Genomic DNA, 25300 nt, shown 5'->3' with positions numbered 1-25300 from the left:
CCAATATTATTTTTCCTAATCAAAACTAGAAAGTGAAAATCTTTCTACGTTGTTTTTCTTTTTCTTTATTCTATTTCTGTACATTGTTATGGGGGCAGTCATCTTGCTTGAGCTGCTGCTCACAGGTTTCTATGGTCCATGTGGAAGCTGTAAAGCATATTTCTAAATGCTGTTAACAGGAGGGGGCGCCTTGGCTTCTATGGGAGAGTGTATTGAGCATGCTCGGTGATATGTGCAGGGAGGTGGAGGAGGGGAGCTGCGTCCATCACCTACGGTCAGTGGTGGATCTTGTGATTATATATATGAAAGTGTGTTACCCGTCAGTGTGATCCTGGCTGTGATCATGAGGACTTGACGGCTGAGAAGTAATCTCAATAGAACAGGAAGGGTTAGTGTATTAGGAATGGTGGGTGTGCGCGTGATATATATATATATACATACACACACACACACACACACACACACACATACTCTCGAGTCACATTATTATGACCACCTCCTAATTTCAACGTCGGGAGCACGTAGCCCATGACTGAAGTGATGTGTCGAAGGGATGATTCATCAGAGTTGCAAATAGGGATGATTATTGGCTTTCGGATGGCAGTATATCTCACACGACGCAGTTTATGAATGGTTCATGTGCTGCTGTGGTGAAAGTGTATCGTGAGTGGACAAATGGCCCCATTTGGAATAACCGACGTGGAAACTGTGGACACCACGTGCCATTGATGTGAAAGGTGAACGTCGGCAACGAAGGTGCGCAAGGGCCAAACGACATGCTACAGTGGAGCAGCTCACCGTGAAACTGAACCAGGGGGCTACAAGACGTGCATCTAAAACAGTTCAGCAACCCCTACTGCGTATGGGGCTCCGAAGCAACCTGATGGTCACTGCTCCTATGCTAGCACAGGTGCATCTGAAAAAGATTTCAATATGCACGGCAGTATTTGAATTGGACCACCGATTGGCAAACAGTTGCCTTCTTCGATGAGTCAGGTTTTCTGCTTCATCTAACAGATAGACGATGGCGTGTCAGGCGAGAAACATCAGAGAACAAACACGCTGCAACCATTGCTGGAAGAACACAAGCTGTGGCGGCAGCGTTATGGTCTGGGAAATTATTTCACGGCAATCTATGGGCCACTCATTCATGTGGACGGCACTCTGAACCGATTTGGGTATGAATCCATCATTGCAGATCACATTCCCCCCCCCCAATACATGCTTGTTGTCTTGCTGGAAGAACCATCTGCCCCAGGGAAGACAATGAGACATGTCACACGGCTAGAAATGTCCAATAGTGGTTGGAAGAGCACGACCAAGACTTCCAAGTACTTCCCTGGCCCCCTAATTCACCAGACTTGAACCCAATTAAGTATCTGTGGGACCTCAATCATCTTGTTCGCTCCATGGATCCTCCCCCCACGCACCCTCCAGTAAATGTGGGATGAACTGCAGTCAGCACGGCTCCAGATACCGGAGACCACCGACCAGCCCCTTATTGAGTCACTCCCCGCCCGTCTAGCTGCTGTCCGTGCTGCACACGGCGGTTCTCTGGATATCAGCTGCTGGTCATAATACTAGTCCTCCTCAATGAATTAGAATATCAACAAAAAGTTAATTTATTTCAGTAATCCAATTAAAAAAGTGAAACTCATATTATATAGATTCATTACACACAGAGTGATCTATTTCCAGCATATATATTTTTTTTTTAATGTTGATGATTATGGCTAACAGCTAATGAAAACCCCAAATTTAGTCTCTCAGAAAATTAGAATATTGGGTAAAAGTTGAAGATTGTAGCCTCATGGTGTGACACTCTAATCAGCGAATCAACACAAAACACCTGCAAAGGTTCCCTAAGCCTTTAAATGGTCCAACAGTCTGGTTCAGAAGGCTACACAATCATGGGGAAGATGCTGACTTGACAGTTGTCCAGAAGACAGTCATTGACACCCTCTACAAGGAGTGTAAGCCACAAAAGGACATTGCTAAAGAAGCTGGCTGTACACAGAGTGCCGTATCCAAGCATATTCATGGAAAGTTGAGAGGAAGGAAAAAGTGTGGTCGAAAAAGGTGAACAAGCAACAGGGAGAACCGCAGCCTTGAAAGGATTGTCAAGAAAAGGTCACTCAATCTGGGAGAGATTCACAAGGAGTGGACTGCGGCTGGAGTCAGTGCTTCAAGAGCCACCGCACACGGACATATCCAGGACATGGGCTAGAACTGTCGCATTCCTTGTGTCAAGCCTCTCATGACCCAAAGACAACGTCAGAAGCGTCCAAGGAGAAAAAGGACTGGTCTGCTGCTCAGTGTCCAAAGTCCTGTTTTCAGATGAAAGTAAATGTTGCATTTCATTTGGAGATCTCGGTCCCAGAGTCTGGAGGAAGAGTGGAGAGGAGTCAATCCAAGTGTCTTGTGGTCCAGTGTGAAGTTTCCACAGTCAGTGATGGTTTGGGGGCCACGTCATCTGCTGGTGTTGGTCCACTGTGTCCAGAGTCAGCGCAGCGTCTACCAGGACATTTTCGAGCACTTCATGCTTCCCTCTGCGGACAAGCTTTATGGAGATGCTGATTTCATTTTCCAGCAGGACTTGGCACCTGCCCACACTGCCAAAAGTACCAATACCTGGTATAATAACCACAGTATCACTGCGCATGATTGGCCGGCAAACTGGCCTGACCTAAACCCCATAATCTACCGGGTATCGTCAAGAGGAAGATGAGACCCCAGACCCAACAATGCAGACGAGCTGAAGATCACTATCAAAGCAACCCGGGCCTCCATAACCCCTCAGCAGTGCCACCGGCTGATCACCTCCATGCCACGCCGCATTGATAACACCTCAGCAGTGCCACAGGCTGATCGCCTCCATGCCACGCCGCATTGATAACACCTCAGCAGTGCCACAGGCTGATCACCTCCATGCCACGCCGCATTGATAACACCTCAGCAGTGCCCCAGGCTGATCACCTCCATGCCACGCCGCATTGATAACACCTCAGCAGTGCCACAGGCTGCTCGCCCCCATGCCACGCCGCACTGATGCAGTAATTCATGCAAAAGGATCCCGACCAAGTATTGAGGGCAGATACTGTACTTACTTTTCAGAAGTCACACTAAAGACACTAAATTTGGGGTTTTCATTAACGGTTACCATAATCATCAACATTAAAAGAAAAAGTCCTGCAATGAAAAAAACCGGTTATACTTACCCACCGACGTTCTGCAGCCCAGGGATGTCGTTTCGTCCCATGTGACAGCTGCGACCTGTGATTGGCTGCAGCGATCACATGGGATGAAACGTCATCCCTGGAGGCCGACACACAGAATTCTGGGTAAAATGTTTTTTTGTTGTTTTTTACCCAGAGTTAAAATTTTTGCGACGGAATCATAGCTTTTCCAATGCAAAAATCCCAAACCTGCTATTTGTTGCAGATTTTACCTCCCCACTGAATTCAATGGGGAAAACCTGCAACAAAATAGCAGCAAATATAACGGACGTGCTGCGGATTAAAAAAAACCACATCGCAGGTCAATTTCTGAGCGCTTACTCCGCTCATCATTTACGCAGCATGTGGATGAGATTTGGTCAAATCTCCTCCACTCTGCTGCGGATTTTCCACAACTAAATAGGTTGCGGCAAAACGTCAGTATATGAGCAACATGAGAACTCAGCCTAATCCTGCCTGTGATGATAACGATATTACTGCTGAGAAGCGATCTCTACAGAACAGGAAGGGTCAACCTATTGTGAGGCTCAGTGGCCAGAGCGAAAACTGAAATTTAAGAATATTTTTTTTTAAATCAATAATGACATAGAAAAAAATAAAAATTCTTTAAAAATATGTTTTAAACAGTAGGCCATTTTAGGAGGACATATTTTCTTCAGGATATGAAGTCCTTCCTAATCACCTAATGATCTGCCCAACAGTTGCGAAAAAACAAAACTGCCCTTTTTGGCTGCATTGTTATTTCTGCTGCCAGAAATGATCAAAACAGACAATTGCCTCCCGACTTTCACCTGGCTGAACCTTCTGTCTCAGCTCTACTCCTGACCTCACCAGACATCCACAACATTATACTACATCACCAAGCATAACGGTAGTGACGTACACAATATGTTATTCATCCACTAATTTAGGATTTAAGAAAATGGCTCTAAACTGCCCCGTCTGCTGGTCCTATTCAGGTAATGCCAAACAGCTTATCTGAGGTCCTATAATACATAGGGGGGGGGGGGGGGGGCATTTAGTTTTAGCTACATCTGATTACTGTAAAGTAGCTAACACTTTCCAAAATCACCAGGGTAAAATCTCTGTAGATACGGATCCAGCATGGAATGCTTTGAGATTTCAGCTCTGAAGCCTGCAAAATGGTGACTGCAGCAATGGGTTATACCGTAGTTTTTAATGGGGCCATTTTGGGATACAAATAATTTATTAAAATTTTGTTGGGGGATGGTATTTAAAATAAATGAATACATATATATCCGCCATAATTTTTTACGCCATACCCTTTGCGGTATAAATATTAACTCTACTCTGCGGGTCATTACGGTTGTGGCGGTACACTGGCACATCTACATCATGAAGGCTTAAAGGGGTTAAAATAACGGAGGCTATATCAGGAGCATCAACCATCCATCCATTTCTGATCTGTACATTATTCTCATAAAACCCAACATTCACCCCAACTGCACAGCAAGAGTCAACACGTTAGAATCTCCAGAGGATTAGAATAAATTTACACTGCAACAGTAAGAGCAATTATATGTCAAAACACAGATACCCAGAGTCTCGAGCGCTGCCGCCATTCACCACACTGGCCTGCCCCCTGTGCCAGGGCCCCGTCTATGGTGAAACCACAAACTGCAAAGTCCTCTAAATAAGTCGGCGCGGGCACGTGGCCAGATTACAGGAATTAAATGGCTGCACTATAAAGCTGGTGATCGATAGAGAAGAGGAAGAAACTCAAATTCAGTACGAAGCTTGTGACTTCTGTCAAGCACATCAAATGTAATGCAAAAGTATATGCCCCCTTCTAGATGTCCGCTATTATGACACATTTGTCACACGGATAGCCCAAGGGAACCGGAGTAATCACATGGCGCAGGTTGTCAATTGTGTCCAGTTTAATGTCAATAAAGCATTTTCAAAACCTCTGCTGTTGTAATTGAATTAGAACTTTGTACGCATCCAGAGGGTAAAACCCTGCACGGATATAATACTTCTGACAGCTGAGGGCTTGCTACAACTGTATGGAGTCAACACAATCCTCTGGGAGCTAAATCCATCAGCAACTCTTGTCCTGATAATTTGTTACAATGTATCAGTGAAGGTAAAATGTACCAGTCTGAAGTCCAGGCTCAGGGAGGATTGTCTTGACCAGGGTTTCTCAATCTCTTTTTCTACTTGGTTCTCATCAGTGGGTGAAGTCTATGCCAACATGTAAATTTCATCCCAACGTAGCGGTTATTTGTCTCATTTATTTGTTTTATATCATTGAAATAAGAACAAAATTACGTCGCTAAACCAGAGATTGCAGCCAGAGGCCTGTGCAGCGCATATGGTCACTCCTGTCAAAAATACCCCCCCCTGCTGCACCTCATCAACAACTGGGGGGCACCTCATCAGTAAAGACCACCTCACACTTTGAGAAGTATTGGTCTAGACTGAATAGAATTGTAACAAACCCTCAACTGTGAGAAGTAATAGATGTGTCATGCTTTGTCAACCCGGCACATCCGCAGCAGAGGAAATATATATATATATATATCTCTAGATACGAATTCTCCTGGAATCACAGGGGTGTGGTATGCAAAAAGGGGTGCGGCCTAAACAATCATTATTGAGGTTACATGTTTAATTAATCATGATTTTGATCTGGGTCATAATCGCCCAGCCCTAATTGATGGCCTATCCAGGGCATAGGCCATGAACTTCTTATGACTGGAAACCCCTTTAAGACTTGGCACATTTCGGTGCAGTACAGTATATGTGGCTGTGGCTTTGAAAACCCCCATTCCCATGTAGTGGTAAAAAATATATATATATATATATATATATATATATAAATCCAGGACATGCTGCATTGCAAAGTTGGAAATCCATGGCAATATCTGTGCCAAAATTCATGGCAACATCCACGGTGGAAAGTCTATGCTACATGTGGACTTACCCTTAAAATAGTGTATGTGCGGCCCTAATAATAATTCTGGATTGGTCAGACTGGAATCCAATAGATGTGACAGATCCTGAAATTTGCAGTTCATGAAAGAAAGCGACAATGTCAGAACTAAAGCAATTGTGCAAAAAAAACACGATTATATGGACTGTGTAATCGTCAGTACTGAGGCGCTGTTCACACTCATGTTTGACCATTTTTCGTGAACCTGTTTTGTAAAGGTCTATTCAGACTGCGTCTATGACATCTGTTGGACCCTCACGTCGGAAAATAATCCAGACGCACACCGACAACAGACACCTCCGACATGTGCAACTGTAAGCCATACACGTATACGACCCCCTTAGGCCAGTCCTGTAAAAGAATCTTATAGCGCCCGGTATACGTTTTTTTACATAGGACAAATGCAGCAGATTGTGCTCCCCAATACATTACAAACTAAGGTATGCCGACGTATGGTAGCCCGATGGATGCCAACAGGGGTCTATGGACACATACGCGTGGCAAATAAAATAAATGGGGTCATTAATAAAAACTTTCACTGGTGGAGCCCGTCAGTGAACTGACGGTGGTGGAGCCCGTCAGTGAACTGACGGTGGTGGAGCCCGTCAGTGAACTGACGGTGGTGGAGCCCGTCCGTGAACTGACGGTGGTGGAGCCCGTCAGTGAACTGACGGTGGTGGAGCCCGTCAGTGAACTGACGGTGGTGGAGCCCGTCAGTGAACTGACGGTGGTGGAGCCCGTCAGTGGCGCGGTGGTGGAGCCCGTCAGTGGCGCGGTGGTGGAGCCCGTCAGTGGCCCGGTGGTGGAGCCCGTCAGTGGCCCGGTGGTGGAGCCCGTCAGTGGCCCGGTGGTGGAGCCCGTCAGTGGCCCGGTGGTGGAGCCCGTCAGTGGCCCGGTGGTGGAGCCCGTCAGTGGTACGGTGGCATCTACTTTCTCACATGGGTAATGGATAGCTTTCCTGTCCACCCAATCTGGTCCACTTCTTGTATAAAAGATCAAATATTATTCAGTGTGTAAATATGCAATACCAGACAACACCCGGAAGGTGTCCTATTTTTTCCGCTTATATAGCAGAGCTGAGTTTGTCACCTACAACTCATCGTGATCCCATAATGACTGCAGAAGTCTATATAGTGCAGTATTTTATCGCAATAGACAAACGATGCAGCCCGAAGAGTGAAATCTAGCTCTGCTACATCCACAACAGATAAAGAGGTCAGTAGTTGAGAAAGGACAGTAATAATATACACAACTGTAGCGAGCACCCCACTGGGCAGAGTAATCTTATATTCAGTCTATAGCCTCCCCCCAGCAGAGCGTGCGGAGACGTACTCACCATTCAGGGCCGTGGGAAAGTGATGCATGGTGGTCCGCAGCATGTCTCGTCAACTCCGGCCCATCTGCAAACACAAGACACAAACACAGCCCTTGTTAATAATAATGGCGAGCACGGGCCCCGCTGAGCACACACAACACTGCTTCCTAATGACGGACTCTCCCTCCAGGAAGACAATGAGAGGCTGAACACGCTCTGTCTATGTATGGGGGCTGGGAGAGGGCACTGTACATTAGAAGATAGATACGGCACCACTACTGTAACTTGTCTGTCGGGCCTCATTTACTGGGATGAATCGGTGGCACCGGATGGTAGTAAAAGCCGCTGGCACAGACTTCATTGCAAGTGGGTGCACACTGACTGCTGATTTATGAGGAGATGTTCAGAAAGACTTTACATAGTAAGGGAATGTTCACATGGCGCTGAAAAAAAAAAAAAAAAAAAAAATGCAAAAACGACGTGTCAACGTGTTAAATACTTATTAAAACAGACACTTGACGAGTTTTCCGCAGGTTTTTTTTTTTTTTTACACGTTTTGCGTGCGCTTTTTTCCCCATGCAATTTGGACGCCCATTGATTATGGGAACATTAGCCACGCTTTCGGCAAGTTTTACGCGTCAGAGAATTGACCAGACGCGCTTTTTTTTTTTTACACGATGCGTTTAAATACACTTGTGTGAAAAAAAACAACAAAAAAAAACACGTTGTATGTACTAACTGCGCGCTTTCCCACGAATTTGAATGACGCTTCATCAAGATCTTGTTGATGCGCATTTCAACGTGTAAAAATACACATCAAATCACGCTGTGTGAACAGAGCCGAAAAAAATTAAATAATTATGTAACATACAAAAAAGGGGTAAACAACAACAAACATGACCACCCATTGCAAGCAAAATACATCAAGAGAGTCGCATGGATGACCTTAACCCCTTCCCTCTTTGGCCACTTTTGACCTTCCTGACAGAGCCTCATTTTTCAAATCTGACATGTCACTTTATCTGGAAATAACTTTGGAATGCTTTCACCTATCCGAGCGATTCTCAAAAAGGTTTTCTCGTGACACATTGGACTTTAGGTTGCTGGAAAAATTTGCTCGATACATTCAGTATTTCATTGTGAAAAACACCAACATTTTGTAGGTTTAGCTAAAAAAAAAAAATTCAATTTCCACTAGGACTAAAAGCAGGAAAAGCACCGCAACATTTGTAAAGCAATTTCTCACGAGTAAAACAGTACCCCACATGTTATCATAAACGGCTGTCTGGACACACGGAAGGGCTCAGAAGGGAAGGAGGGTCATTTGGCTTTTGGAGCACAAATTTAGAAGGAATGGTTTGCGGCGGCCATGTCGCATTTGCGTAGACCCCGAGGGGGCAAAACAGTGGAAAGCCCCCACCAGTGAACCCATTTTGAAATCTACACCTCTTGAGGAAATTATCTAGGGGTATAGTGAGCATTTTGACCCCACAGGTTTTTGCAGAAATTATTGGAAATAGGCCGTGAAAATGAAAACCGAAATTGAAATGAAGAAGAAAAGGTAGGTTTAGCCGTTTGTTTTTTTTTCATTTCTACAAGGACTAAAGGAGAAAAAGCACCACAATATTTGTATAGCAATTTCTGCTGACAATACCCCATATGTGGTCATAAACGGCTGTTTGGATATAGGGCAGGGCTCTGAAGGGAAGGAGCGCCATTTGGCTTTTGGAATGATTAACAGGCGCCATGTCACATTTGCTGAGCCCTTGTAGTACTAGTTTAGTGGAAACACCCCAAAAGTGACTCCATTTGGGAAACTACACCCCTTGAGGAATCATCTAGGGGTATAATGAGAATTTTGACCCCCAAAAGGTTTTTGCTAAATTAATTAGACTTAAGCCGTGAAAGTGAAAAATTTCATTTTTTTTCCAATAAGATGTAGTTTTAGTTCAACATTTTTAATTTTCACAAGAAATAAAAAAAGAAAAGCACCCCAACATTTGTAAAGCAATTTTCCCCGAGTACGGCAGCACCCCATATGTGGTTATAAACTGCTGTTTGCATATATGGGAAGGTTCAGAAGAAAAGGAGCGGTATTTGACTTTGAGCGTAGATTTTGCTGGAATGTTTTGCGGACGCCATGTCGCATAACACCGGATGTACCAAAAAAATTAACCCCATTTTAGAAACTACACCCCTAAAGGCATTTATCAAGGGAAGCAGTGAGCATTGAGACCCCACAGGTGTTTTTCAGAAATTAATACGAAGTGGATGATGCCAAGTGAAAATGTAAATTTTTCCACTGATCTGTCATTTCACCGCACAATTTGTTGTGCCCAGCTTAAGCCACTGGAGCCTCTTACCGCATACATTGTTAAGCGGGTTCTCCTGGGTATGATACTGCGTTACTTGTGGATGTAAACGGCTGTTTGCGCACACTGTAGGGCTAGGAAGGGAAGGAGCGCCATTTGGAGCATAGAGTTTGCTTGGTAGTAGTTTGTTTGGACTTTTACTGGTATTTCAGTTTATAATTTGGGGACATATGTGATCTGTGCGGAGTCCATCAGGGTATAATAATGGGGGAAATAATACAATTATCCATAGATGTGTGGTATACGGTGAAGCGATCCGTTATCCGCAGGCCGGTGTCGCACTGAAACTGTATTCTTTCTTATCCCCCTTTTGTAACACTCTGCACATTTTGGGGCATTTTTCTCCTTTGTAGTTTGTGAAATTTTGCTGGGAAAGTGTTGCCCTGGTATAATACGAGCGCCCTCGCTTCCAGCGGATGTATTATGTCCCTTCCAAGTTTCGAAGTACTAGGGCCCTGAAACTGAGGGAATGTTCCCCTCCGGCCTGCACATCGGGATATTTTTTCATCACTGCATTACTAGTGCCATAACTTTATTTTTCGGTTGATGGAGCTGCGTGTTTTTTGCGAGTCAAGCTGTAGATTTTATTGGTATAATTTTGGGACACATGACTTTTTGATCACTTTTCATTTAATTTTTTGGAAGAGGAACTTACCAAAAACAAGTCATTCTGGAATAGTTTTTAAATGGGTTTTTTAAAAGGCATTCACCATAAATTACATGTTAGCTTTATTCTGCGGGTCGATACGATTACGGCGATACCAAATTTACATTGATTTTATTGTGCAAAAACTGCAATACATGAAAAAAATAATTCAAAAAGAAATCAAAAATAATTTGTTTTCTGTGTCACCATATTCTAAGACCCATAACCTTTTTATTTTGCGTGGACAAAGCGGTGTTAGGGATTTTTTTTTTTTTTGTGGGACGGTTGTCGTTTTTATTGGTACTATTTTGGAGTAAATGTGACTTTTTGATCACTTTTTATTCCAATTTTGGGAGGAGATGTGACCTAAAAACAAAGATTGTGGACGCAGCGATACCAATTACGTATCCATTTTTTACGTTTTTTTCCAAATAATAAAAAAGTCTTATTATGGGACTTGAAGGCCTGAAGGCCTGAAGCCCCGATCGCTATGCTAATACACTGCACTACATTACGTTTTAGAGCTGTCAGTTATTCACCTGCCTGAGGCGGGTCTTAATCGGGTTCCGTACAAGGCAGACACGGAGGCCATTATTTGGACTCAGATTGCATCTCTGGGGTTCCGGTTGGCTAAAAACCCCTCAGATGCTGTGCTCTCTATGGAGCGCAGCATCTGAGGGGTTAATTGGCTGGATGGGAGAATAGCTCCGGTTATGGCCGTCACAGGAGGGTGTCAGCTGTATAGCTGTATACAGCAGTATAGCTGTAATATACAGCGGACACCCGGTGATGGTGCGGGCTCCGCTTCTGAGCCCACACCATGACCGCGATGTAATGGGAATGCGGTTTGTGGGAACCCCTTCGGCGGATGTCGGGAAGGGGTAGGACCAGGAGCCATAACTATTTTATTTTTCCATTGACGTAGCTCATTTTCTGTGGGACAAGTTGTAGATTTTCTTAGAGCTATTTTGGGGTACATATCATTTATTGATTGACTTTACGCCATGAAACATGTAGTATATATACACTAGATTATATTTGACAGGTTGTTCCAATTACAGCAATACTAGACAATATTTTTTTTATAGTTTACGATTATTACTAAATAAAACGTTATATTAGAAACAAGATTTTCTTTTTTATTGCCTTTTTTTTTTTTTAGTTACACTTTATAATTTTTCTGTCCAGCTAGGCACATATAACTCAGTACGCAGAATATCAAAGCATTATTGCCGGTCAGTGTTAGACTGACAGTTAATCTATTAAGCCTAAAGGTCTATTTAGACGTTGCATTTGAGGTGCGGTTAAAACCGTATCCAAGAACGGCATGCGTTTGTACTGGACTTGGTGCATTTTTCAATGTAATTGCATTTTTAAACGCGATTGCATCAAAAACCGCACTAGATCGCGGTAAAAACGCATGCAGTTTTAACCGCACTTAAACATCTCAATGGACCCTGATAGGTTTTCATCTGTGGTAGACCTGGGGGCCTTTGTTAGGCCTCAGGCTGCCATAGTAACACATTGGTACCCCTCAATCGCGTTAGGGGGGGTGCCGATGTGGTGACAGAGGGAGGGGAACTAACGGTCACTGAAATTTCTGCAAAAAAATCAGTATATATATATATATATCTTTTTTTTTTTTCTTCTCTTTTTTCTTTGCCTTTTTCTTGGTCATGGCATATGTACTGGATGATACGGTGGATGATGAAATTACTGCAGCTCTAAATAGCCAATTCAACCAACATCAGGAGGAATCAACTCGTGATTTGTTTGGGCTATTTAGAATTCATCTCAAGCTGATTTTTAGCCATTTACGTAGAAAGTGGGACGTTAAAAGTTTAAGTACATATATATATATATATATATATATATATATATATATATGCTGCCACAGTATGGAGGAGATTGTTCAGCAGTAATGAGCAGTGTAGCTGTGAATCGAGCACTGGGATGAGATTTAATTATTAGGGTATGTTCACACGCAAACGCAAAATACGTCTGAAATTACAGAGCGGTTTTCAGGCGAAAACAGCTTCTGAATTTCAGACGTTGTTGCATGAACTCGCGTTTTTCACGGACGTAATTGGAGTCAATGAAAAACGGCTCCAAAAACGTCCTGCACTTCTTTCACGCAGGCGTAATTTTACGTGCCGTCTTTTGACAGTGACGCGTAAAATTACACCTCCTCTGAACAGAACATCGTAAGACCCATTGCAAGCAATGGGCAGATGTTTGAAAAGACGGCTCCAATACGTCTGCAGACGTAAAACGCCTGAATTACGTCTGAAAATAGGTTCTGTGAATATACCCTTAGGCCCCCTGTACACGCTGCAGATATTGTTGCAGAAATTTCTGCGGCTAAAAATCAGTTCCATTCATCTGAATTGGGTTGTTTCTGCAGCAAGCACAAAATCTGCAGCATGTGCAGGAGGCCTAAGTGTCATAGTTCACCCCAGTGCTGGATTCTCATCTACATTGCTCATTACAGCTGTATAATCTCCTCCATACTGCTGCAGCTTCTACATATGTGATAGTGATATGTAGGAGAGCAGGATTCTTCTCTTATATGTGTGCAGGGTATAGAGGACATGATGGCAATTAGGCTTTAAAAAAAAACCCTGAGAAATAGAAAAAGCCTTCAGAGGGGAAAACTGCTGAATAATGCAGAATACAAAACATATAATGGTCAGTCAGTGTTATTCCTCACATATACACACATGACTGCTTACTCTGAAAAATCACCTGAAAGGTTCGGTACACTTTAAGAGGTAATCCGGTTTTACATAAATAAATTTTTATCACTGTAGAATTAAAAGTTCTACAATTTTCTAATGCACTTTGTGTTTCGATTCCTAATCGTCTGCAGGAGCTCTGAGTCTTGTTTACATCTAGAGGCTGAAAACCGGTCCAAATTCACATCTATGTCTATGCTTGCGATCAGTGAATGGAAACATTCTTGATTACATTCAGACTCTGATAACCTGTCCTGATCGTATCCAACGGCACTGCCGCATAGCTCATTGAGGGCCCATTTACAGGGTGTGGTCAAATCGTCTGCACCATGTGAATAGCCCTGTCCATTTCAAATGGGAAAAACGGCATTTCGTTCCGATGGGACGTTATTTTACGCGGCTGTTTGTAAAAACAAAGCGTAAAAAAACTCCCCGTAAAAAGTATGTCATGTCACATCTTGAGCGGTTTCTGGAACCGTTTTTCATTGTCGCAATAGAAAAACAGCATGAAAAAAATACTAGATGCTTAAAACATGGCTCAAAATCAGAGCTTTCCCTGGAAAACAGCTCCGTATTTTACAACCGCTTTTTGTTTTGCGTGTGAACATAGCCTTACAGTGTATTAGAGCTCTCTTGTAACGAGCCCTGTATTTTCATCGGTTGTATATGAACAGGACAGGTTTTCAGAGTCCGACTATAAACAAAAATCTGCCTTCTCGGTAAGGACTGCACCTTGGGGTCCATTTACAGCAGAAAAATGGTGAAAGTGCCATTAGGAAATCTGCCTCATTTACCCTTCTTTGACAATACTGCACAACGCATCATCACATTACGGTAGTTATTTAGCAAAAAAAAACGTAGAGGAGATCAAAACCATGCAACATTGTAACAATAAGTAGAGACAATACCGACATTGCAACAAAATGTAACGTGGCCGAGCGGACACTAGTGATACACGGCCGTATTCTCGGGGGCCACAAACTGCAGGAACACGTCTGCAGGGACTTCATCCAGTGAGTTTCTACAATAGAGATCGTAGACGTAAAAAGCCGATCCAACTAAGGGGTCAGAGGTGAAGTATAATGTTAATAACACAGGTGATCGATCAGATTAAGATTTGGGGAATTTGGTGTCAACACCTTGAACTCTGTGTCATGTTCCTCAGACGTCTTTCGCTGCGTCCATTACGGACGTTAATTGGAGCTGTTTTTCTATGGAGTCCATGGGAAACGGCTCCATTTACGTCTGAAGAAGTGACAGGCACTTCTTTGACGCGGGCGTCTTTTTTACGCGCCGCCTTTTGACAGTGACGCGTAAAAAAAATGACCGTCGGCACAGAATATCGTAAGACCCATTCTAATGAATGCCCATTCAAGATAGGTTTATTGTTGATCGTTTTGTAAATTAATACTGAACAAATATAGTTAAAAATCACTTGAAAAAAATCTGTATCATAACGTCAAAGCCTCATGCACACGACCGTTGTGCCACTCGGGCCGTTTTTGACGGCATCCAATAGTCTTCACAGACCCATTCACTTTAGCGGGTGAATCGGGTCCGTGAAAAATGGTCCTAGTCTTCGATCCGAGGAAAGATAGAACATGTCCGATCTTTCCTCGGATCACTGATGGGACTCGGGCGGCACACACGGTCGCGTGCATGCAGCGTAAGTATCTGTAGCTGGGCCTAAAGTAGATTCAGTGACAACAGCAGAATACACAGGGCAGATTTGCAGTTGTCACCCAGTGCAGTCTTGGATTGTTACGATGCAATGGCCTATTACGTAGCAGTGACATCAGGATTAGGCCACTTTCACATGGCAGTGTTTTGTCTCAGTATTTGAAAGCCAAAACCTGGAGTGGAATCCACAAAAAGAAAAATATAATAGAAAGATTCGCACGTCTTCTGTGTTCTGGACCCACTCTTGGTTTTGGCCTACAAATACTGATACGAAATACTGAGGTCCCATGCACACAACCGTAAAGTCGCCCGTAATTACGGGCCTATTCGTTTCTATGGCCGACGGACACCTTCCCGTATATTTACGGGAAGGTGCCCGTGCCGTAGCAATTTGCCGAAACAAAAAATAGGACGTCCTATTTTCTATAGTTTACGGACCGTGCTCCCATGGGAGCACGATCCGTAAAAAGGGACGGCTGTCCGTGGATGGCCATGCCCATAATTACAGGTCGTAATTACGGACCCCGTCGTGTGCATGGTGCCAGAGTGCTCTTAGAATGAGAATTTGGAGAAAATGTACAAATCTAGGGCTATGTTTACAGGGAGGAATTTTTGCAGAGGAATCTGTGGCAAACTTCCACCTCCAATACATTTCAGCCCAATCTTGAAATGAATGGGAGTAGGAATGTTGCTGCTGACAGCAGGAATAATTCTGCTGCCGATTATGCGGCGGGACCCGCCAAGCAGAATCCGCCGTGTGAACATAGCCTAGTGTTTTGCTGCGTATTTTCCGCCCGGAATTGCGAACTGAAAATATGCTGCAGAATACAGTAGCAACAAAGTGGGTGAGACTTCTAATGTGGTGACAGAGTCTCTTTATTTTGTACATAATGTGATCGGAGCTGTAATGTAGATTACAGCAGTGTTTTTTATTTCGAAAAACTATCATTTTTGACGGAGTTATGACCTATTTTAGCTTTACGGTAATGAGTTTCTTAATAGACAACTGGGCGTGTTTTACTTTTTGACCAAGTGGGCGTTGTACAGAGGAGTGTATGACGCTGACCAATCAGTGACCAATCAGCGTCATACACTTCTCCCCATTCATTTACACAGCACATAGTGATCTAGCTATATCACTATGTGCAGCCACATACACACACTATAACATTACTGCAGTGTCCCGACAGTGAATAGACATCACTACCAGCCAGGATGTGATGTCTATTCAGAATCCTGACACTTCGGTAACGTTTGTATGAGATTTACAGCATAGCAAGCGTAATCTCGTTTTAAATGACATTTTACAGCGTAATCTCGTGAGATTACGCTTGCCTTGCTGTAAATCTCACACAAACGTTACCGAAGTGTCAAGATTCTGAATAGACATCACATCCTGGCTGGTAGTGATGTCTATTCACTGTCAGGACACTTTAGTAACGTTAATGTGGGTGTATGTGGCTGCACATAGCGATATAGCTAGATCACTATGTGCTGTGTAAATGAATGGGGAGAAGTGTATGACGCTGATTGGTCACCGTCATACACTTCTCTCCACAACGCCAACTTGGTCAAAAAGTAAAACACTCCCAGTTGTCTATTAAGAAAGTCATTAACATAAAGCTAAAATAGGTCATAACTCCGTCAAAAATGATCGTTTTTCTAAATAAAAAGCACTGCTGTCACCTACAGGAGAAGTATGCACAGTAGGGTGACCGTCATGCCAGGCACAATGTATTGATTTTCTATGCATACATTACATGCCGTACTGTAATACCTGGCTGTCTGCTGCCGTTAACAAAAAGCATTTTCAGGGTATTAAAAAAAATTCTTCCATATTATCAGATCACGTAGTAGTATTCTACATCACCCCCTGCAGAGGTGGCAGCATCGCCGGGTCACTCAGGGAATATTTGTTTACTTTATGAAACAAAGGTTAATAAGGATTACCGACATTTTAACACCATGTCCATTTTTTTTTGCCTAACATCTTTATAGTGGTTGAACCTTTTTCTTATAAAGAGCTCCAAATCCCCTGCATAGACAGTGTTAAATGACAAAACTTCTGCCTGCCTACAGCAACCACTAGGTGGAGCTAAGGTGTTTAAAGGGAAACTAAACTTGTGACGTCACAATTTTTGATTGGTGTGGGCCCAAGCATGGAGACCCCCAGTGATCACTAAAAGGAAGCGGCTGCTCGGGTGAGCGCTATGCTGCTTCGTTTCTGATCGCCTTTCCTCCGAAAGCTGAGCGAACGGACGAAAGCCGATCAGAAACAAAGCTGCACAGCGCTGGCCCAAGCTCTTCTGTTTCTTTTTAGTGATCAGTGGGGGTCTCAGTGCTCGGACCCCCACCGATTGAAACTTCTGACACGTCACTATACCATGTCAAAAGTTTAGTTATTACAGCTAGTTTTGATCTCCGCATTACGAAAACGAGGACTTGTTTTCTAATGTATTGTATACCTTTTATAAAAAAATAAAAATAAACTTTTTTTTTTTGCGGTTGGGGTGTAAAAAAAACTAACAAACAGCAATTATAGTTTTTGGGTTTTGTTTATATGGCGTTCAGTAAAAACAAAAAAAAAAAAGAAAAGACCATCGCTTTATTCTGCGGGTCAGTACAATCGCATGGACACCAAATGCATAGCTTTTTTTCTGTTTTACTACTTTTGCACAATAAAACCTATAAAAAAAAAAAAAAAAAAAAAAGTCTTTGTAAGGTCGCACTCCAAGACCCATAAACTTTTTTTTTTTTCGTTGCCGGAGCTGTACGAGGGCTAGTTTTTTGCGTAACAATTAGCACAGTCATAGACCTCCTGCAAACTGCCGTAGCGGTGTCCACGGTCTGTGTTTACGGCACTGATGGGCCCCTGGAGTGTCATCCGCGTGCTGTCCACAATTACGGACCGTGCACACCGAAGATGTACATTCATTTCAATGAGCCCAGACCGCAAATGCAGACCGAATAAATGACATGTTCTATTTTATTTTTTTTGCGGTCCGTGCAATGTTAGACCATGGAAACCACATTCATGTGCATTTGCCCATAGGAAAGTGTGCGTTCTATACTATCTGCAATTGCGGACAGTATACGGCTGCAAAACTGCGGTCATGTGCATGACACCTTACTATAATGTTGTCATACAGCCCAATCCGAAAATATTCCGTCAAGAAAAGAGAAAATAGAAATGCAAGTCCCGAATTCTATAACATGAATTAAAGGGATTGTGAGATTAGAAAAACATGGATGATCTTTTAGAAACAGCGCCACTCTTGGCTATGGGATGTGTGTGGTATTGCAGCTCAAGACTATTTAAGTGAATGGAGAGAAGCTGCAATTCCAGATCCAGCCTACAGCCAAGAGTGGCACTGTTCCTAGAAGAAATCTGCCATGTTTTCCTAATCTCATGCAACCCCTTTAATACTTTATTCAGGAGTTTCTCCACAACCTTGATCTCTAAAATACGTAAGAGGCATGGCAGTCACTACTGTGTCCACAGCGCTGATCACCCAGCTTTCTAGACCCCCTGAATGCCATATAAGTCAGCAACGTTATGGAGTTATTAGTCTACATGGCAATGCAGTTTTCCTATGTCGTTTAGGGTCACATAAGGGAGGTTTAGGAGGAAATGACCTGTAAAATGCCCCCACGGTCATGCTGTAGTAACAATTATTAGAATAAGGAACCAGAGGAATGCCCAGGACTGACCTGACCATCCGATTACTCTGCGGAAAGCGAAGACTTTGTCCCCGGCCGTCCGTTGCATTCTTGCTGTGGGTGGGAAGTGGCTGGTTTATGTGCGATGACAGTGACACTGACGGAAACAACAATCATGAATAAGGAGCTATACACCCCTCCCCCCCCCCGCCTCTAATTGTTCTACCGGCGTGGAGACGGAGTCAGAGGAAATGCCTACAGGACTGGAGATCCAGAGGAGCAACTGCAAATCTTCACCGTCCATTACTGAACCGGCCAGGACCCAGATCATAAAAGTGCTGCACAAGGATTATATTCTGAACCGCTCAGCAAATAATATGGAAACTAGAACAGGTCAGCACAAACTAGAATAGCGCCCAGCACGGAGCGTTACCGTCACCTGCGCACAGGTTAACCAGTTCATGACCATTTTTCCTTTTTCCCTCCCGAATAACTTTTTTTATTTTTCCATTGACAAACACCAGGATGGCTTTTTTTTTTGCAGGACGAATTGTAGTTTTTAATGGCACCTTATGATGTACTGGCAAACTTTGAAAAGTTATTTTGTGGGGTGCAATGACATAAAAACTGGCAGGGTGTAATATACTGACGCATGGAGTGGGCTCAGCCGGCTCCATACAACCCCCTCCATCTACATACAAACACTATCATTTTTCATAAAACAGTGCCACATCTTTCCATGGGTTGTGGCTGGTATTGCAGCTCAGCTCCATTGAAGCGAATAGGGCTGAGCTGCAATACCAGACAAAATCCATGGACAGGTGTGGCGCTGTTTTTGGCAGAAAGCAGCCATGTTTTTCTAATCCCAGACAACCCGACCCAAATCACAGAATGCTGCAGTCAAAATGATGGACATCCAGTTCTTTACTTAAAAGGAACAGTCTGTAAAAAACAGATGCATTGTGTTATACCTGGTGCAGAGACTGAGGGGCGGGGCATGACACAGGGATTTAAAGAACAATGAGAGAGAGAAGTCATGTGATGCCCTTCCGCCCTGCAGTAAGACCAGGGCTATTTTAATCATAGATCAAAAGGGGCACCCCCCCCCACCTCAGCCAATGCAGCGATAGATGCAATGATAAATATTAGTCTAGCCTAGAAAAGGCAAGCACTTTTTGGGGTATCTGAGGAATCTGCGGTTGGCACTCTAGGGGGCACCACTGTAGCAGGAAATCTGGCAGGCATCTGCGATACTAAGAAAAGGGTCCAATATGGTCTTAAAATGATCCTATTTTGGTAGCCACCGTGTTGATCCTAACCAAATGTCTCAATATAGACAAACCCTTTTAATTGGTAGCCACTGTGGGGATCATTTGATCACAATGGGTCTTTGTCTCGAGACCCCTGGCAAACCGCTAATTTTGTTGGCTGAAGACATGGGAAGCCAGTTAGTTTCAAACGGCAGTCAATCAGATGTTAACTGGTTTTCTGTTCGCGTAGAGGGGGGTCCGAGAGCATACGGACAGGGGTCGTCCAAACAGGACAACCCTTTTAAGCTGGCCACACACACAAACAATGATCTGCCAGAATGCGGCCGATCAGCCATCAGATCATTAGTATGAACAATCCCACCAGCAACAGGTCAGTCTAAACTGGCAGATTAAAAACATAACTATAAAACAAAAACATTGCAACGCACTTGAGAAAAGTGGCTATTGACCGTCCGTATTAGGCCGATCATGCCGTGCACATTTAGTTTTAGCCGTCAATCCAACCTGACAGATCACCTTTTCGCCCATTGGCAATTTCTTCTGACTTATCTTGTGTAAAGGGCATTAGCACCGAACGAAGGACAAATTATGGCATATTCATAGGATGCTCAGCCTCATTCTACAAGGAAAGGGGGGGGGGACCAGCTACCCCTGTTCTCGGCACTCGTGAAGGCCCCATAGGTTGAGCCCCCCAATTATCAGACATCTATGGTAACATGGTGTAATCCAAGTTGCATCAGAGTTTTCTTGAACATTACCGAGGACTACGCGCCCCTCGTTCTGAATATAGGTTGGAGACTGGATTTTCCGTGACTCTTAATTTGGTACCATGATGCATTGTGGTTGGGTTAGAAGAAGGTGACAATCACTACCCAGCATGACGTGTGGTTCATAATTGTGCAATATGAATTTTGTGCCGACGACTGTGACTAAATGATATCACAACATGACACAATGGGATTGTCACAGTGATAAGGAGCAGGAGGATGTAACGCAGTATGACTAGGCAGACATGACCTTCAGGACACAAGGAAAGCTGGGTAACAATTCCTATAGGAGTGGTAATGCTGGCCGTGACAAAGCCTTCCTAGAAGCACACGTGCTGGACACTGGACGCAATGTAAAAACCAGTACAAAAGTTCAATATTTCCAGTGCTGAATTATGGAAACTGGGTCTGGAGGGATCAACAAATACTGATCACTGGAAGCTCCGGGAGATAATCCATAATGTCTTCTATCCTCCTATGTGGACACAACGCAACCGCCATCTCAACCTCAGCAGGAAGTCTCCTCCATTCAACAAATGCTTCTTATCAACACCCATCTAATACACATTACAGATTGCCCCCCGACCGACCCAATGCTACATCTTCCTATACCAGGACCCAATGCTACATCTTCCTATACCAGGACCCGCACCATGAGCTGGATGTAATAGACATGACCAAGGCAACCAACAACCGGACTGCATCATATGTGTTTACATCGGTTGCTTTAGGGGTTAGGGATAGTAATCGTGGTGATTGCAGTTAAAGGGGTTTTCCCCATCTCGGACATTTATGGCAAATCCACAGGATATCTAGGACTGAGCCCCCTGATCCCGTCCTACCTTCTGCTGTTTGGCATAGACTACTTAATGGGGTTTTCGAAGACAGCCGAGCATATTTTGCTATACTGTTTCTGGAACTTCCATTGACTTATTCAGAAGTTACGGAAACAGCGTAGCAAAATGCGCTCAGCCGCTTCTGAAAACCCAGGTACCTCGAAACTCAGCAAAAGAAGGTAGGGCAGGTGTCAAGGGTCCCTGTTTTAGAGATAAGTGCAGGTCCCTTAGGCATGCAGCTATGACAGGCCTGCGGGCCTTTGCTAGGCCCCTGGCTGCCACAGCACCCCATCCACGTCCTGCAATCGTATGATTGGGTGCCGATGAGTTACAGACAGAACTCACTCCCTCTGTCTAACCACCTAGATGTCGAGGTCACTATTGACTGGGGTTGTCACGATACCAGAATTTGGACTTCGATAACAATTACTTTGTGTAGTATTGCGATCCTCAATACCAAAAGGATACTTTGCAAACAATAATAATAATGCAAATAAGTTCTTCCATTTTCTGATGCGAGGCGCGAGGTGTGATGAATTCGAACCTCCATGTGCCTCACATTAATAGTAATTAACCCCAACATGATGGGGTTAATTGCTATTAATGAGACACATGGAGGTATGTAATTCATAACACCTCGTGCCTCACATTAATAAGTTAAATTAAGCCGTTTTTATTTTCTATCTTTACAGCGTGCAAATTATAAATGAAGCTATAATACCGATGATACCGTATGTGTATATTTAATGTATTGAGGCATTTTAATGTTGATTGTAAAAATAAAAAAAAAATAAAAAAAAAAATTTTTTTTTTTTTACTTTTTTATTTTTAAACTGTAATGTACTGGTATATATCTATATACTGATAGTACACAGGCAGTTGTTAGGACATACCTCAGTATGCCCTGACAACAGGAAATATGGTCAGACAGCTCTGGGGTCCTTCAATGGACCCTGGGCTGTCTGCCCATATATGGTATGTCCTTCGATCGCATCACAGAGATTCCCTTTGGCACGCTCCAAGGGTTTAAACACCCAGGATGGAAGGTAAATCAGATTTTGGCCGTTACAGGAGGTTGTCAGTTGTATATTACAGCCGGTTCCCGCACAATCAAATGGAGGAATTAAAAGGGTTCTCAGCTTTGGAAAATCCCTACTTGTTCAAATAATTACTTAATAATAAGCAGATCAAAAGTATCATCCTGCTGGGACCCCCAGCGATTAGCTCTAATCTATGGGGAAACCTGGCAGTGTTTAATTTCCCTGCAGCGCCACTACAGGTGATATGAAGCATTGCACAGTGCTCATTCATATCAATAGCTTGTTTGTGTAGAATATAGGACAGGACAGGCCCTCCAGAGCGAGAGAAGCTCTACGTAACCACTCTCCATTCTGGCCAAGGGATGAAGATCCTGATGAGGATCCCCCATTTATTAACTTAGACCTCCCTAATAGGGTGTATGAAAATGGGTTTCCTAAACTCCTTTAAATCAAGATAACCAAAGCCTCATGGGAATGTTTAGTGCTGCTGGCCAAGTTTCTTAAGTCTAAAAACATAGAAATCTTGGAATAAAACCAGAAAGTTTGAAGACCCTCTAGCACCTGTATTCGGTTGCAGCACAGGGTGATTTGGGTAATAGACATAGAATAGGGGACCATTAGTGCAACTTACAAATAGCTTGTGTGGTTGGAAAGGTAGAGTGCCGTCTTTAGTGCCAATTTAGACAAGTAGATTTTTTTTACATTCCCTTATGAAACAGCCCAGCTGACGACTGCTCCTCGAAACAAGAAGCAGCTCCAATGAGTCAGTCGACATCATAACCACCATAAGGAATAAATTACATGTTCCTCAGACAATGCTCTATTCATCTCTTCTCCATGTTAACAATACGACATCAAAATGTTTGTACATAGAAACAGCTGCAAATCGGACAAAAATATCATCCCATACAGAGCACATCCTCACGTGAACCCTCCTGTAAAGTATAACTCCAGTCATAGAGACGTATGAGAACTTCAGATATCGGGGTCCGGACAAAGAGATCTCCACTGATATCTAGAACAAAAAGGACTGTATGGATAGCCCTTAGTTGTCGAGGTGTATCTCCAAATATAGAAAACTTCTCATCAGTGAAGGTCCTCGTACCGAGAACACCCAGCGACTGGAGAATGTCATGCCCTTCCGGCTCCCAACTTCTTCATTCAGGAGGTGAAAACAGGTCATAGTCTGTAATGGAAGTATATAGTCCATCTTTACCTTGCCAGAAAGAAGTCATCATGAGCCAGAGGGGCATGGTGCGCTGCAATTGCTGGGGGTCCAGCAGACAGAAGTTTTCTTTAACTAGACAATTAAAAGGGATCCTGTCATATTTAAAATGCAGTCTTCTCTGTAGGGAGCGTGTTATAGAGCAGGAGATGAGCGGATTGATATATAGTTTTGTGGGCAAAGATTCAGTATAACTTTGTAATTTACTAATATCAAACTCTGCTGCTTCTAGGCTTCGGAGTCAAGTGGGCAGTTCTAATCACTGATTGGCAGCCATCTCTGTGTGCACGATCATACAGGGAAGACTGTAAATCACGGAGTAGGACCGCCCACTGGACTCCCAAGTATAAAAAGAGCAGAGGTTTAGATCAATAAATTACAAGTTATACTGAATCTTTCCCCACAAAACTATATATCCATACTCTCAGCTCCTCCTGCTCTACAACATGCTGCCCGCAGATAGGACACCAAATTCAACGTGACAGGTTCTCTTTGACAACTAAAGACTATCCATGCATTTACTTAGGTCTTTTCTTCTCTTGTGGGTTGTCACTGACCGCCATAGTCTTTTTGACTTGTAAATGGCAACTCTCTCAGGACAGGCTTGTCTCCAGGTTTCTCTTGCCCCTGAAGGTGAAAAAGATAGCGCTCCGCTGCCGTGAGCTCTACCTCTAGATTCAGATGGGAATAGCATGGTCAAAACCATGGCAGATGAATTTTAGTGTTGATAAATGTAAAGTAATGCACCTAGGACGCAATAATAGTATTAATTCATATACATTAAATGGAATAAAACTGGGGATAACGGAACAAGAGAAGGACCTGGTCATTCTGGTAACAAATAAGCTAAGCAGCAGCACTCAATGTCAGGCAGCAGCTGCAAAAGCTAATAGTATTTTGGGGTGTATAAAAAGAGAGATAAAAACCCGGGATCAAACGTAATATTACCCCTCTATAAATCCCTTGTAAGACCGCATCTAGAATATGGAAATCAGTTTTGGGCTCCACATCGTAAAAAGGACATAGGAGAACAGGAGGGGTTTCAAAGGCGGGCAACTAGATTATTAAATGAGATTGGAGGAGTCGCATACAAAGAAAGTCTAGAAAAATTGGGCTTGTTCAGCTTAGAAAAAAGACGTCTTAGAGGTGATCTCATTAATATGTATAAGTATATGTGTGGTCAATACAGAGAGCTAGCACGTGATCTGTTCCTTCTGAGGACTCTACAAAGGACATGGGGACATTCACTGCGTGTGGAAGAAAGACTTTTCAGACATCAATATAGGAAAGGGTTCTTTACAGTTCGAGTGGTCAAGCTATGGAATGTCCTACCCCAAGAGGTAATAATGGCAGATACTATGTCAGCATTTTAAAAAAAAGTCTGGATGATTATTTATTGCCGAATGGCATTGAGGGTTATAACTAATCATGCAATGAAGGACGGGTAATTTATTGAGAAAGCTTGAACCTGATGGACCTGTGTCACTATAGAACTGTTTTGAAGGGACCGCAGCGATCTTACAAGCGCGGCTTCCTCTTCATTTCTTCTTGCTCACTGTGA

General features: G+C 43.4%; 1 protein-coding gene across 6 annotated transcripts in view; it reads right to left on the bottom strand.

The window, feature by feature from the left end:
* Positions 1–25300, bottom strand: part of ITSN2 (intersectin 2) — a 166009-nt gene that overhangs the window by 127368 nt on the left and 13341 nt on the right. For 5 of the 6 annotated variants that reach the window (XM_075860980.1, XM_075860983.1, XM_075860984.1 and 2 more), the window contains exon 2: positions 7529–7592. The exons of the other annotated variant lie outside the window; for it this stretch is intronic. In XM_075860980.1, the coding sequence (XP_075717095.1) occupies positions 7529–7571 (43 nt within the window). In that variant the 5' untranslated portion in view covers positions 7572–7592. The remainder of the gene's footprint in view (positions 1–7528; positions 7593–25300) is intronic. 6 annotated transcript variants of the gene reach the window in all.

This window comes from Rhinoderma darwinii, chromosome 4 (genome assembly GCF_050947455.1).
Source record: "Rhinoderma darwinii isolate aRhiDar2 chromosome 4, aRhiDar2.hap1, whole genome shotgun sequence".
Classification (NCBI taxonomy): Eukaryota; Metazoa; Chordata; class Amphibia; order Anura; family Rhinodermatidae; genus Rhinoderma; species Rhinoderma darwinii.
The sequence above is the reverse complement of the archived record's forward strand: the minus strand, read 5'-3'. Positions and strand labels throughout refer to the sequence as shown.